The 16957-nt window shown below is 43.1% G+C and overlaps 1 protein-coding gene across 1 annotated transcript in view; it reads right to left on the bottom strand.

Moving 5' to 3' along the window:
- roraa (RAR-related orphan receptor A, paralog a) overlaps positions 1 to 16957 on the bottom strand; it is a 214790-nt gene that overhangs the window by 52519 nt on the left and 145314 nt on the right. Inside the window, exon 2 of the mRNA XM_050073187.1 lies at positions 14683 to 14712. Coding sequence (XP_049929144.1) covers positions 14683 to 14712 — 30 coding nt within the window. The remainder of the gene's footprint in view (positions 1 to 14682; positions 14713 to 16957) is intronic.

The following is a 16957-nucleotide window of genomic DNA, read 5'->3' as shown; positions in this document are numbered from 1 at the left end:
GAGTGGAGCCTCAGCTTCTTCCCCTGACCTCTCAGAGGACCCGCATGCCCCTCTCCCTCTCTCTCTCTCTCACACACACACACACACTCCGACGGCTCTCACACACTCTTTTTGACAGGTGAAGAAGGGGAGATAGTGACGGAAGGGTTTGGATGATCCCCTCCACCCCACAGCGACCGGGCGATGAGTTTCTCGCTATCATTTCTCCTTCTCTCCCTCCTGTGCCCCTCGCTCTCGCCCCCTGCTTCCCATTCCAGTCCCTACCTCTCTCCCTCTCTCTCTGCCTCACTCTCCTCCCCCTCTCCTCGCTCATCCTCTCTCATATGATAATCTGTTCTGACTCCTAACCAGCTGCCTCTCTCTGATACAATATTCTGGTTTTAGTGCAATCCAGCCTTGGCCAATAACCACGTTGCATTTGGCATTTCCATGAATAAGCTGGCGCTCATATCATCTCGTCTCAAGACAAACATCATGCAGCTTCGGTTTCAGGCGCTGCAATATTTGAAATCCAAAAACTAAAAGGAAAAAGTATTTTTTTTTTAACACCAGCTACATTTCAAATTTGGATATTTTAGAGGCTCGTTTCACATTCTCTACAGTGGTTTGATATTAATAACACTACAGCAGCGGTGTATCTTTGCCACTGAGTTATGACGCTTCCACGGGGCAAGATTTTCATTTTGATTATTTATTTCTTGTTTTACACACTAAATATCTATATTCATTTGATGCCTTCCAATGTCTTCTGTTCATTGAATAAAGGTGTAAAATGGAAATGAGGACTCAGCAGCTTGCAACATAAATCTTCCCATGACAATGTTTCATTAGGACCTCTATGAGCCATTAGAGACACTAAACACATTAACTCACGTTGTGTCAACATTGGTCTCTTATTGCACACCGTCTAATGAACAAAATATCATTCAGAGGCTGACTGCATCAAATGGAGCGTGCTCGGGATGCAAACTACACGTAGACAGGCCCCGGTAAACAATGTGATGTCAGAGACAGAGCAGTCGTCTCATTTCGGTGTTGGTGACTCCCCGCAAGATCTTCAAAGTTCACTAGATGAGTCAGGGCCAAGGCCTACGCAGGAACATGTTTAACTGCCACTATCTGTGGTCGTCTCTCAGAAACTGGCTGCTGTATCAGTCTAGAACCAACCGTGGCTCGACACACTGTGGCTTAACACTGAGCTATGGTTAAGGGAGGAGAAAAAAAACATGATACTGTAGCAGTTGAGTCTGTCAGCTGGTTATCCAAGAACATCTGAGAGGTGGATAACATCCATATTACCATCTGAGTGTCAGGAGAGAGTTGGAAGGAGTGCATGTTTTGTCTGCCGACAATCTACATGGTGAATAAATGTAGATCTCAAAAAATTCCTTTTTGCATCTATAGACAGTCGCCTTTCACTGAACTTTCCCGTGAACTAAAAAATCTCAGTTGTCCCCCAACTTGTCCACTTTCACATTTGAAAGGTTGGTTCGTGCAAATTACAAAAGAAAAACCAAAAGCATTCTACTTTCTACCAAGGAAACAGTCCCTGTGAGAAGTGCTCTGTGTTCTGCAGATTATCCAGAGTAACTTGGGACACTTTCTGTGGCCAGACAATTTTTCCCGTGGCTTTGGGGTTAACACACTGACCATGAAACACAATGTCTGTGGTTCAGATCTGGCCGGAGGTCTTTGTTGCACGCCATTCCCCATCTCTTTGTCTCCTCATTTCCTGTCATCTCTCCACTGTTGCTATCCAACAATTGAATATGATGCTTTTTTTTTTCAATAGGCACTACAAACAAAAATTTAATTAATCTCCACTGCACCACAATTATCTGCACAGTAGTGTTGTCGCAGTACTGGAATTTCTAACTTCAATACAAAACCTTTTAAAATACCGATATTTACTACAAGCTACAAGCTATACAAGCTATTTTTTTTATTAAGAGATAAACACCTCGAAACCTCATTAATATCCAAGGCTTTAATTTGCTCCAATCACTGAACTCAACCAGCATATATTTGGGGCAAGTGTCTATATGGGACGAGCCTTTAATTCCTTCCACACTCAACTCTTGCTCAGCAAAGATGGGAAATACTATCAAATTAATTATTTAAACCCGAATTACTTAAATAAAAAATAAGCTGGGCGACACAGTGGTGCAGTGGTTAGCATTGTCGCTTCACAGCAAGAAGGTGGGGGAGCCCTTCTTCTTTTGAGTTTACATGTTCTCCCTGTGTCAGCGTGGGTTTTCTGTGGGTACTCCGGCTTCCTCCCACAGTCCAAAGACATGCAGGTTAATTGGTGACTCTAAATTGGCCGTAGGTGTGAATGTGAACCTGAGTGGTTGTCTGTCTCTATGTGTCAGCCCTGTGATAGTCTGGCGACCTGTTCTTGGTGTACAACGCCTCTTGCCCAATGTCAGCTAGGATACGCTCCTGCCGCCCCGGGACCCCTAACCTAAAAAACAGGCTATTGATAAGATATCAATTACGAATCATTCATTTGATCTAGTTCTGAGGGACAGAATTGAGAGAGATACTCTTTTTCCACCAAAATTAGCACATGTAAGCAGGTTTTTCAAACATAGGTTAACCGGCTAAGTCTGTCTGCTTGCTCATTACCAGTAGACCAGAGCTGTGTACATGGCTGTGTACTTTTTGTGTGTGTTCAACGTCACGACTGGCCGGAGAACATAGAGATGAGCATGGAGGCCATTGAAAAATTTATGGTGGTTTCTTCTTTTTATTAATTACTCTTTGGTGCTTACGGCTCTAGTAAAATGAACTGAATGATTGACCCGAGAATCTTACCAAGCTAACGATGTGTAGCATGCCCATATCGACAAAAGTTCCAACATTTGTATGTGTATGCGCCATCTAAGCAGCTAACTAATGTTGGCTCAAGTGGGTAACCGACGACCAGTGGGCTTGAAGAGGTTTTATACATCCAGAAAACCAGAAACAACCAGACGTCCAATTGAGACCTGCATTTATTTGCCGAAACCAGTCGCCACACCTGGCTAGTAAAAGGGACTTAGTGTTTAATTCAGGCTCAGCTTTGAGGACAGCAGAATTAAAGTAGCCAATGCTAACAATGAGAGAGCGAGAAAGTGCAGAGGTACCTGTATTACGATACTACGGAAAATGAGAATTGAAACCGATGTGTCGATATATCAGTTTTTTGACAACATTACTAATCCTTTGTAGTTGTGATGAACTGAACTTCAAGAAAAACATAAAACTAATACACCAGTCTTGATGTTGTTCTACGCTTTCAACTTTACAGCAAATATAGTTCCTCCAAATGTATATAATTGTGCTTAAAAGCCCAGGCCTCCCTAAGGAGAAATGTTTCTAACAAAGCTGCCTCATTTGCTCTTGATCACACTCTCCCTTGACTGCTCCACATTACCAGTGACAGTATGCCAATACCCTGCTAATACTCGTTCATTAGGGAATTGATTAAGCCACAAAGGCTGTGATGGTCAAACGTCCGCGGGTTTTAATGTAGTGATTACTGACATGCAGCCATCAATAGAATCATTTTAGTCAATCATTTCTTTATATCCAAGTATAAAAGAGAAATGGTGAAAGGGAAGTGGTGATGGCTTCAGGAGTGACCGAGTTTCTGAATCAGGCACAACACGCTAAATTTGTGCATTTTAGGCCAGCCCAGTCATGTGTCTCGCACTCCTCTTGGATTAATTCAAGCAAATGTATTTACTGTAAACAAGCCCTGTGGAATGGAATTCAATTGAGATGAGGTGCAGACCATCCACTGGTGCCCCTGGAGGAGCGGAGAGGACTAGAGCTGATAATGGCCTCATTAGCAGTCTGTCAGTAGCCATTCCACGCACAGACTCACCATGCAGCTGATCCATGTTAACTCTTACAGCTCTGGACCAGCTTCAAACCTGCGATCCGCATGCCGTTGCACTCTGCAGCCTTTGACCCCACAACACAAACACTTACACACTTCCTAATTTTGTGCCCCGGTCTCGTTGTGAGGTATTTTAGAGAGTTGAGGCTTTATATTCCACCACAAGAGGCACCTGGGTGTTTGGAACACCAGCCTGAAGCAGCGGTAGAATTAACAAGCTTCAACAGGCACTCCATGAAAACAATACAGATCAATTTAATATAGATGCCAAGGAGAGGAGGGCATAATATTAGAACCATAACAGCACCGGCCCACACCACACAATCATAAACCAATTTAGGGCCATTCCAGGCAATTTCCTGGGGGCTTCCACTTGTGGGAAGACTTCAATAAATCACACAGACAACAAAGGGAATATCTATTTCAGTGAAAATAGAGGACACTATTGGGTTGTGTCCAGAGCACTGCGGAGGGTTGCATTTAAAGGCAAGTTTGAATAAGGGAAGCGAGAGTTTAAAAACATACTACATGCCTCTGCTATGCCTGGGTTTACGGTATAATGTGTAGCTACAGGAAATGCTGTTAACTCATTACCACTAATGGATTTTCCATGGAGTAGAGCAGTGTGTCTAGTCTGGCAAGGTGGCAGCTGCAGGTAAGTCTCGTGCTTTTTACAATCTTAACCGATCACATGACTCTGCGTTAGTGACTATACACACTGCCCTTCATCCTTTATATACGCAGCAACCACGGGGCCAGCTCAGCACTATTACTACACCACACTCTCCTTCTAACTGTCACTCAATACACGTACACACAAGCACAATATTTATAGAACAGCGGGGTCAAAAGGAAGAAATATGAAAGCATATCATTCCTACACAGGTGAAGTGTACACCTGTCAACTGTCATGTAATCCGAATCAACAACACAGTACTTATAGTGAATGGTTGACAAGGCTATAGCCTTTTGTTTTACTGCCACGGTTATTTATAGAGTGAATTTAAACCTTTTTTTTTTTTTTGAACAAACACAAAAATAAGAGCCTGTGGTATTTCCAAATCAATTCAATCAAATGCTTTTGTCAAAGAAACAAAACAAACAAACAAAAAAACTACAAGTACTGTGTCACCGTGGCAGCAAAGCCAATTTGTCCTGCACAGACTGACCACGCTTCACATCTTGCATGCCGGCTCCACATTAAATGACCTCTCGCAGGTATGAGTGAGGTGCTGACGAGAGGCTGTGAACAATATTATAAGCGCTGCACTTCAATGAAAAACATCAAACGCCCTCAGCTACTTTTTAGTTGCTATTTTATTTAGTGGCAGTTTGGTTGTTGCTGTTATTTCTCTGCTGGATCCAAACTAAGTGAAATGCCAGGCCATTTCTGTCTGTCTTTGGGCACTTGAGCAACAAGAAAAGTGTTTACAATCTGCCCACTGGAACTGGATGTTCAATTGATTGATGCAGCCTTGGAAAAAATATGCGCCTGGCAAATTCAACAAAGGTTGTCATTTAAGTGACTGGAATAAATCAGTTTATTTATTTGGTTTATCAGATGAAAAGGCAGTGGTAAGGAGGGATCATCAGCGCCGCTGGAGTGCTAGCATATATCTCACGGAGCAATTTTTTCAATAGATCAATAGAAATCAGATTTAACAATGAATTGCACTGCATCTCCTTTGTGCGAAGCTGCCCTTGGGGACAGAAAGGAAAGGGATAGGAGGATAGAGAGAGAAGGAGCGAAAGGGAACGAGGAGGGGAGATTATCGCAGGCATGGCAGCCTGTGTGAGAGGCTTAGCCTGGCTAGGCAGGGAGGTGGAACCCTGTGAATTCTAATGAACTGGCAAGACTCCCCCAAAACCAGCTCCATCTCCATGGCATGAGGACGACAGGAGGGAAGGAGGAGGTGATTAGGAAGGCGCAGCCCCTCCACAGCAAACCAAACAGAGCAGGTCATTTTCCCTGTGATAATTATGGCTATAACCAGGCATGAGGGATTGGTAATGGACCTGCTTATTCTTCATGCCCTGCAAAGGCAACCACTGAGCCTGTCAAGGGGAAAAGCATGATGATGTGTTTTTTTTCTTCCTGTTGGTCGGGTGACTCTAGTAAGAGTTGCGATGGCTGTTGAAAAGGGCAGCAGGGGAACTTGGCCTTTGAGGGAGAAGTTAACGAATGAACTTCATTATTGAGGAGCATACCAGGGAGACCCCCCGGAGTGTGTGATGTATTACCTAGCGTCAAACTTACACACTCCCCCAACATCACCAATATAGCCCGACATCAGCTCTGGGGGGAGGTAGGCGTGTAAACTAAAATAGTTAACCTTCTGGCTTAAGGCGAGAAGAAAAGAAGAAAACAGAGAAACAAACTGCGATGTACAATATTTGCTTCAATAAAAATAAAAATAAAATCTATTTTAAAACCTCTAAATTAAGCAATATTTCTTCTGCTTTTAGGCTGAACAGTTTCACCATTATTCCCTCTATTGAAACACTAAAATGAGTAATGAGGCAGAGCCTTTTCCTGTGACTGCTCAGCGCAGAAACCCTCAGAAGAAAACTGTTTTAGCTTAAACTAACACATATTTAATGTTCTCTGTGACTTCAGGTAATGCAGTCGGTCCGGTGAGGCACTCCAGATCAACGCAATCTAGATTACTCTCATTTATTAAAAAGCAGCTCTGTTCATGCATGAAAGTAACTTTTCCTAAGTTCTATGAGCTCTATAAAAACAAGTGACCCACTGGAGGGACTAGTGCTTTCCTCAAGATTGAGGGAGATCTTCAGGCTATGCGCGACGAGCACCACTTAGCCTTCCCCCTTCCCCTCTTCCGCCGGGCCTGGATGGAGTTTCTCTGTGGTGGACGGGACGAAGGAGCTCTTTTACTGTGCGCACTCTCAACACTTTTACTCTTGACTTATGAGGATGCCATGGGTGCAGGGGAGTGATTCATCACTGGGTGTGCTCCTCTTGCACCCTCACACATTAGTAATGTGGTCCGCTGAGGAGGAGTCCTGTCATCAGTCTGTACCTGGACCCTCTGAACAAGGTAGGTCAACAGGAGGCAGCAGCGGCTGGCCCACTTTTAGTCTTTCACAGCACCTTTAAGTTTCCTCCAGCTCTGCCACAGCTGAGCCTGACGGACACACTAAGACCAGCCTGGTCAAGGGGAGACGCTGCCTCGGTGCTGAACCGGTGTGCTCGCTATATCTGTTGACTCAGTGAGGCTCGTCCTCCCCCAGTGCCCGAGCACTACAGGCCAAATGAAACTTGGTGAGAGATTAAGTGAGGAGGGAATAGTATCTTCATTCAAATATTACAGCGTATCAGAGCACAAAAAAAAAAAATAGAAAAACAAACAAATGACTCATAGTTTGGATGAAAAGTTCCCAGACTTATCCATCTGAAACCGCCTGAGGAAATTTCATCACAAGACTCACTAGTCTGCTGTAATGCAACCGCAACAAAATAAGTGGCAAACACATGATCATCTGTTCTTTCACAAAATATAGAGCCACTTTAAGTCAGCGTAAGCCTTTGACCTTAACATTGCAGGTAATGCACATTTAAATACCTACCTCAGTATTCATGTTTGTCATTTTACTTGTGAAGATTAGGTGTAAAAAGGCTATTTGAAACCAAAACACAGGATTAAGGGATAATGCTGCTCTGTGTCTTGTGAGTCGACCTTGATTCTGTAATCCAGCACAATACTGGAGAACAGCATATTTCTCTCTCTTGTACATTCAATACTCTCACTGTAGAACAGCTCACGCTGATGTAATGGCAAAAGCATAATGGCACCACGCTGGAAGAGAAAGTAATCTGAATTAAGGGGAACATCATTGTAATATCTGTGTAATAGAACTGGAAATAGTATTACAAGATTTGTACAAAGAAAAATACCATTGACAGCACCTTTACATTGATTGGATATAAAACAAGGCGAGATAAAAGTATGAGCTGACATGTTGTTGCACTGAAAGCGGAGAAAAAAATCCAGGCGGTAAAAAAAAAGAAAAAAGAAAAGAACATAAGTGAATTGATTTGAATTACGCAGACCTGCACTTTAATGACCATGGTGAGAAATGAACTTGATCTTTAAAGTGAACCAACCTGCAGTCAGCCACGGCGTTATTAAGGACTGTGCCACTTAATCAGAGAGGACGCCAATTTAGCAGGGAGCTAACTATGCAGGAGGGACCCTCAGTGGCAGCAAACACATTACAGAGCGTGGTGTCACCTGACTGGCGCAGGTACGTATACATGCTCCTCTCTCTTCTCCCAATCTGCCTTATTTTCCTGACTCCATGTCTCCTTTCCTGTGTTTTTTTTTTTTCTTCTTCACCCTGCCGCAGACACAGTAGAACGAAAACCTGCCTTTGATGTCTGGGATCCTATAATGCTGAGCAGTAGAAATCCGCATGCCTGTTATCTGTAGAATCTTAATGATGACGGCTAACTTCACAATGGGTTAACCACATCTCTCTGTTCTCACACTGCACACCCACAGAAACACAAATTAATAGCAACGGGGAAAAAACAGCATTTCTCTAATAAAGCAGATTCAACAAAATGTGCACAATGCGATCAGCACAAATGTCAATGTATAATATCACCGAAAGCTTTTGTGAGCACTTCTGCTTTCTTCTCTGTCGATGTAACTTTTTTTCCTCTACTTTACTTTCCGAGCAGAATGACATTATTTGTCGGCGAGATGTGATTCTCACTTCAAATTTATCTAATTCAGTTTCAATAAACATTTGACGCCGGGTATGCAAACAGTCTATTTTGTTGTGTTTTGTCCCAACACGTTTCTTTTTCTTTGATGCACTGTGACGATTATTATTGATTTTGAAACGGTGCTCACAGGATATTTCACAATGATTTTATTATGGGGGACGTCTCCTTCATTGCATGGTTTATTCAACAACATTCTTGTGAATAATTCAGGAATGAAATTATATATGTTAATTTTACCCGCCTTTATTCATGCATGATATTGCATCAGGATTTTTCCATCCTAAAAAATCCATAATGGGATATTTCTGACAATACATTTTTTCTTACTCCACTTCAGTTTAGAATAATTTGTCTCAAAGTGCACTTCAGTGAAAAGGGAAGACCATCAATATCAGATACATGCTGGTCAGAGTGATAAGCCCTGCGCACGAGCGGACAGTCTATGTGTATGGCTGCGACTGAGGAACTTGATGATGGCACAAGGACATTTAATTATGGTCCCCATCTTAAAGCTTCCCCATCAGCATCAGTCAGGATCATATCTGGAGGAGCTCCATGACCTCCGCCTCTGTCGCCCTCCATGAATCAAACCTTTCATTACATGCTGACACTCTTGTCCTGCACTGAATGTGTGTTCACCATGGGAAAGTGATGAGGCATCGGAAACCTGATGAGTGACGGATAACCTGCGCCTGTGCAAAGGCTGGCCGACTGTGCGCCGTGGCTGAGCGCGACACTGGCCGTGCCCTCCCAGCCATGCCAACTGCTTCGCCTGGCAGACGCCACCATCTCGGCACGGCTCTCGGTCCCTGGCCCCTCTCACCTGAGGTGGCAGGCAGCCGGCAGAAGAGAAATCGCCCGCAGCAGATGGGGCCACTTACTTTGGCTGGCCCAGCCAAGCATTGTGTCCTTGTCACATGTCACTTACTCTTGTTTTCTGGTCTGACAACACTTCAAGACAGGGGCCTTTCAGTTCTCAGCGAGACACAAAAGAAAAAGGGTGAGGAAAAGCTGACGAGGCCTCTCTTCGCTCCGGCTCAAATTCTCTGAAAGAGCCGAAACCAAGAGAAGAACCAGATTAAGAGCCAACAAAAGCAGAGCTCCCCCACAAAAAGCTGTCTTGCACCCCTACAGTTCCCCTTACCATTCTCCTCCTTATAAAACACCCTGGGCCCCCAGGAGATGATAAAAAGAAGCGTCCATACTCACAGAAACGTATGCAAAGAAAGTGCATGTACAAAGGCCATTTGCAATTTTACAAAATGGCAGACATAATGCTTTTACTGAAAAATGAGGACCTGCCATATTGTGTTGGAGAGAAAAAAGTATGGCAGCGCAGGAAAAATGGAGAAAAATCATGCTGGCCTGGTTTACGACAAATAGATAGCTCTATTGATTTCCCTTTTACAGTGACTGTCCATCCCTCACTGTTGTGATTACACTGACCTATTTCAGAAAAAAAATAGCCGTCTATTATAGATTATACCAAAATGTCCAAAAAGAATACTCTTTTTGAGGAACAAACAAATAGAGTAAGATGAAACATAACCTACAGTACAGAGGGAGAAAAAGATTGTGTCAATTTAAGCGTTCAATGCTGCTCTGGGAGAAGAGGAAACAACGAGTTCTTGCACCATGCTGAGAATCAAATAACTTTCAACAGAAAAGAGCGGCTGCGCTTAGTGGGGCCCTGCATTGTCAATTTCAATCATAACAAAAAGGCAACAACATTAAAATGATAGCAATATTGCTTAACTGACGTTTAGACATAATAATGGAAATTTTACAAACTTGGAATAATGTTCAGTAAGAACAACAGAGTCTAACATATTTGATAATAATCTAATGCACTGTATGCACTACTGTATTGTGTTTCTTACTCTAATACACTACACCACAGTTCAGTGTTGTATGCTTTGTGCTGATGATTCCTCTGCGTCTGTGTGTATTGCTGTGTGTGCTCGTCCTGCTCCACTATGTCTGTGCCGCGCGTCTCACTAGACTATCTCTCTCCGCGTAGCTCAGGGGACTCTGGCTGGCTGATCTTCATTATCAGCCCTAGCTTAACAATGTACTGGATGCACTTCCCACATGAGTGCAACTAACAAATCCCCACAGAGCTGAATCAAGGCAACAATGTGATGAAATACCTTCAAACAGCCACTGAGCATGGAACACTGAGCTATGCAGAGACAACTCACACTGCCCCGGGCGATTCCACAGGAGTGCGCCTGTTGCCAAGCAAAATTAGACAGCAACTGGGACATATTATTCTCCTAAATTGGCAATGTACAGCACTATTAAGGACCATAAATCTCATGTTTGATTAACTGAAAATACCTCAACTCACAGAGCCAATGCGTTAGCACTCTACCACTCAGAAATCCAGGCGGGATCTGATGTCATTTAGAGGTAAAACAGATGCTTTACAGAGGTAAAAGCTGTCATGGTGCGGTGTGAACACAGAGAGCATTATTGGGATTAATAATGCTGTTAGCATACTGTTCCAAACATACACCAGACTACTTTTATGAGAGATATTTCAAATGCACAAAGGCACAAAATCTTCAAACTCTGGCTTTATAACTTTGAGTTGAGTCTCGATGACGGATGTAATTTCACTGTAACTCTGCACTCTGTTTTTCTAAGGCAGTGCAGAAGAATCTAAATCATCTGGTTCCTTTAAAACAGATTGGCTGTGCTATTACTATGTGAGTGCAGATCTCTGACGAGAGAAACTCAATACAAGCTGCGAGCAAATAAATGAAGATGCAGGAGTGAGGCCATGTTTCTCAATCAGTGTAAGGAGTCTGTCACCGCAATGGAGATAAATACAGGGTGAAAAAAAAAAGAAAAAAAGTGAGACTCTCTTCAACGTGTCTGTAAGACTGAGGAGAGGAAGCCTCGTCTGTCTCCTTTTCTCTTTTCCCGGAGTTACATTTGTACTACTGCCTCCCTCTGGCCACTCTATTCCCAATGTAAAGCCAGGCACACACTACATATAATACACATCAATACAGGGGATTGGCAGCATAACACAAATCAAATACAATGCATAATTAGTTCTTGAAATATAGTCAAAAGTACATTTTTCAGCTTTTGTTGAGCTCTGTAGTGATTTTGGGGACAGCTTTTTTTGGATTTTATTATAATATTGTAAGGGTGTTTCTTTTATGTGGACATATTAGCATAGTACCAATTATCCTGTACGCCTTTTCCAATCTTTTACAAAGCAAGCTATAAAAAAACTTAATGTAGATACGCCAGCCTTTGTCTTGTTGTGTATCATAGTCTGAACAGTCAGTCAGACAATCAGTATATTGTACATCTACAGCTGCAAGAGAGTGAGAGGCTTAGCTCTAGGTAATCAGAAGATCTGCTCTGTTCGGGGAAGAGCATCCTGGCTACACGACCTGTGTGCGTGCGTGCGCGCGTTAGCTAGCTCTTTGCTATCCGAGCTGTGAGACAGAGCCCCAGACTGCTGATGGTAGATTAGAGGTGAGACGTCTAATCTCAGTGTAATCAGCTGCTGCATCTGATCCTCCGCTCCACACCATCTCTCTCAACAGGTCCAAACAGAAACTCATCTCACAGCAACGCAGCCTTGCTGAGGTAGGAGGAGGTGACGGCGTGTATCTGGTGTCCGGCATCAAAGTAAGAAAAAAAGAAAAAGAAACTACAATTCAAAATTTAAGCCCTTGATCTCTCGCTGTCACCTCTGTCACAGGCAGTTTTAGGGATAAATCAAGTACTACTAAAAGTCAGTATAGCAGGGCATATGTAAAACTGTCAGGGAAATGTACAGGAAAACCACAGCTGACTTCTTGCTGAGAATTATAGCCTTGTGGTTAAAGAAAGTGCTGGCGAGGGGCCGCCCCTTATGGGGAGTGAAGAAAGAAGAGGAGTCAGAGAGAGAGAAGAAAGGCTGCTGCCTCACACAGTAAATCTACTTAAGTCCTTATAACAGCCAGAATGGGGCGAGGACATCACAGTCATTGGCACAATGATATAAGTATCTGTTTTCATCTAGAATACTTCACCTTCTGATGGCTCGATGATTAGTCCAGTCGGGTGGATGGAATAGGGAAGGAGAGGAGAGGAGAGGAAAAGGAGAGGAGAGGAGTCTGCCAGTGAACAGCTGCCCCTGTAATTTATATTGATGAGGGGACTGGCATGGCAGGGAGCTTCCAGCAGTTTGATCACTCAGGCAGAGTGGGGAGTTAGTCAGAGACATGGCCCATCCCTGTGGTCTGGGTTAGACTAGGAAGACCTCCTAAAACACACACACACACACACACACACACACACACACACACACACACACACACACACACACTTGCACACACACATACAAGCAAGACTGCCAAGCTCACATTACGAGTGGCAGTGTGGACCGGCGTAGTGGGGAAGCCAATGTTTTCACTCCGAGAACAGAAATAGATCTACAGCCTGACTATAACCATGTAGGGCAGAGCGATCTCCCTCATTATTACTTCACCAGCCATATAATCACCAGGCTTCTCTGAGAAAGACCTTCCCTCCACATCCTCAATGACCATTAACTGGCCCTTGAACTTCTTCTTGTGCACACAGCTCTGACGAGGTACTACAGCCGCTTCCTGTCTGTGAGGCGCAGCAATCAACTACTTGTTAAGGGGCTTTACTTTGATTTCCTCACATGGACAAGATTTGAATATTTCTCACTGATATGAGACAGCGTAGTCCAGTCTCTGCCCAGGGCTTTGAACCCAAGACTCCTAAATCATGCTCTTTGATTTGAGCCCCCTTCCGGTGTAGAGGTGCTTAGCGCCGCACTAATTAAGATAGTGGGGCGGTGGATGGTGGGTCAAAGCGTTTCTGTTCTACCTTGAAGATATCCTGACACAAACACGAACATGCACACACACACATCAAAAAAGGAATTCCATAACCCCTCCAGACAAGCAAATAGCTTAACACACAATCGTGCTGCTGTTTTGACGGGGCTGTTTGAGTAAGGTGGAGCTGTCTCGCGTAGAAGATCATATCCTTTGCCCTGCTGTCTGATGTAAGAAAGAGCCGGGGTGTTTTACAGGGCGAGATGCAGCCTCTCACAATCTAAAACACTCCGACCGCTCTTACAGAAAAGCCCTCTGGCCTTCCCTCTCCACAAGTTTCATCAGAGTGATCAGAGGGAAAGGATAGCCTTCAGGGCTAGTTTCTTCCGTTCACACAGTGGGGTATGAACACACACGCATAGATGTACACACATACACAGACACACTGCAGTACACTACACAAAAGCGATTTTACATGCCTTTTCGATTGCACTTCACACGTGTCAAAATACAGTACAAATCTCTTGGAAATCATTGATTTCTACAGGTTTGACTGTTCATCAATTCTTCATGAGCACACTGAAATTGAAAAGGCAGTGGTGGTTAGACACGGCAAAGCCCGTGTACTATTGTTGTAGTGAACAAAGAAGTCTTGCATCTCACATGTGAGACGTGTCACATACTTAGTCTGTATCTTTCAATTGTAGTGATATGATCTGTACTTGAATACAAACTCTTGGTAGTTAATGCAGCCTCAAAGGTTACAAACCACCACACAACACCACATCCGCGTTGCTCAGCTGCAAGGCCTTGCAGAAAACAAAGAGGAGCTTTAGCAGACTGCCTGCTTCAACTGTGCATGATTATCAAACAGTCATAAGACTGCAAAGCATTTTAATTTCCTCTCTGGGGTTATCATCATATTCTCTCCAGGATGGAGAAATACGAAATGGTGAAAGTGGATGGCACGGATCTAATTGAAGGTATTGATTTATTACAATACAAGTCAGGCAACAATATGCATATAGGCACTGATGAAAGAAGAGTCAACAGAGATAGAAACAAGATGATCTTATCATCTCTACTGTATATGAGGCAGGGAGAATTTGTTTTTTTCCTCACATTAAGTCCGTGTAGAATTTGTCTTTGAATTAAATTACATTTTAACAGGCTTGAAATTGAAGTGCAACAGAAATAAAAAGTCATAAAAAAATCTTTGTACTCACAGGTATGCGTCTTCTTTGTTACTGAGATACCTGCAGAAAGACATAAAACAAACCATAAAAAACATATTAAAACAACTATAAAATACCAAGCACAAACCATATTTTACATAGAGCTCTGCTTATAGCTAAGTGATGGTGATGGTGATGATGATGATGAAGAGGCAGACCCTGTGGTCCAACAGACTGTCACTGTCCAAGGTTACTGAGGTGGCAGGCCCAGGGCAATTATGTGTGTAGGCTGGTGTCTGACCTACGGCCATGCTACATCAACATCCACGACAAGGTGGTTGAAACTCTATCCTCTGCGGGCGATGAATGAAAAATTATACTAAAACAAACAACATTTGGAATGCTAATGTATTGAGCAGCCACACTGATTGGGCCTAAGCACATGACTCAGCCTGTGGCCCAGAGCGGGATGGAGGCACTTTGACCTTAATGCTAGTTAGTGAATCCTTTATTTGAACAGGTTGTCTCACTGAGATCAGGGCCTCTTTTCAGGAGGGTACAGAAAACATATATGGAATTATAAGACAAAAGTATATTAACGTACATAACAGATTTTAAAGGTACGCCATGCTTCAAAACAATGTATTGACTTATTAAAAAGTAATCCCTCTAATGATCACTTATGACCCACTATAAGTGTGTGGCTGTGTATTTATCTGCAGAGACTCTGCCCTTGCCTGTATTTTCCTTTTTTTTGCTGTGTTCAGTACGTTCTTAGGCAAAGCGCACAGCTGAGTCCAACAAAAAAGGCGATTCTCAGGTGGTATTTTGTTTTAATTTTATTTCAGTGTTCAGTTCTGGATGAAAGAAGAGCATGCAGGTCAGACAGCAGGTGCTGGATGATAAATATATTAAAATAAATGAGGATAATAGTTTAATGTTTAAATGTTTTAACCCTATGACTCTTGACTTTGTGTGTCAGCCCTGTCCTCTGTATCAACTCAAAGCTGCTGGTGAGTTACCAATGGGCATGTCAACTGTGGACATGAGCTGCTCAAGGTCATGAGAATAAGCAAAAAATACTCATTTAAAATGTATTTCCTGAAATACTTTCCTCTCAAAATATAATATCTTAGATCAACTGAACATGCTGCTTGACACAATTATATGAAAGGCACGTATGGTTATTATAGGATTTGCAATTTTGGGTTGGGCCAAGAATCTTGTGTCGGTGAGTTGGATTGGGTTGCGGAACTGATTGGTCATATGTGCAGATGGCCAGGCCGGTGCAGTGTGGGAGCAGGTCTTGAAAATCAGACCTGAGCAGGACTCTGGTGCACTGATGAGGTAGCCTGGAAATCCAGACCCAAATCTAGAGAGATTTAGGGTCTGGCTATGAGTAATGCAAATGGCCCAACTCGAGGGGCGGCACCAAGCATGCATTTGAAAATATCACTGCACGCAACTGGATAACACTACGACCAATCAGAACAATACACAGGGTGACGTATCCGGAGTGCTACCAGCGGAGCTAACTGGTAGATTAGACTCTTGCCGTATCCGGTCGGCAAAACAGCAAAAGCATCCTTCTTGCAAAGGAAAGATTCGAGCGCCGTCTTCTGTTCCTCTTTTAGAGAAAAAGCCAAGTCTAACTCGTTCATTGTAGCGGCCAAAGCCGTTTCAAACAACTGGTGTTCAGCCGTAGCCATCTTGCAATGTTTACTGACTGATTCCGGACTTCGTCGTTGCAGCGCTGTCGTTATCTGTTTAGCGCGCCTCTGGCCCGTCTATATCAGATACATCATTACTGATTGCCAGAGTGACTCGCTGAGCAAATTCAAATTGTGCTCTAGCGAGAACTCTGGATTTCCAGGGTGCTGATGAGGGTGGGGCTTTCTAAAAAGGTAGCAACAAGCTGCCAGATCGTAAGCATTCCAAAGGAAATTACAGAAATCGTGGACACGGTGCCAAAGAAGTGCAAGTATGGCAAGGTGAAACACTACGGCAACTTGGGTTGACTTTCACTTTCACTGGCGACACTGTTTACAAACAGTAACCAACAACTACTGCATAGTATATCTTAAATCCAGAATACCAAAAAAATAAAAAATAAAAACATGTAACATGCTGTTGGATACCAAAAAAAATGAAAGTGAAATGCAAATTAATGACCTTGAAAATAGCCTACACTTTTTTGTTTCAATTATTATCAATTTAACAAACTAATGATTGATGAGAGAATAAAAGCATCAAATCAAATCTTAAGAATCCAAAGCGTAAAGTTGCAATTGTCAGATTAAGGCCATACCAAACGATATCATCTAAC

The sequence above is a fragment of the Epinephelus moara genome, chromosome 20 (genome assembly GCF_006386435.1).
Source record: "Epinephelus moara isolate mb chromosome 20, YSFRI_EMoa_1.0, whole genome shotgun sequence".
Taxonomy (NCBI): domain Eukaryota; kingdom Metazoa; phylum Chordata; class Actinopteri; order Perciformes; family Serranidae; genus Epinephelus; species Epinephelus moara.
The sequence above is the reverse complement of the archived record's forward strand: the minus strand, read 5'-3'. Positions and strand labels throughout refer to the sequence as shown.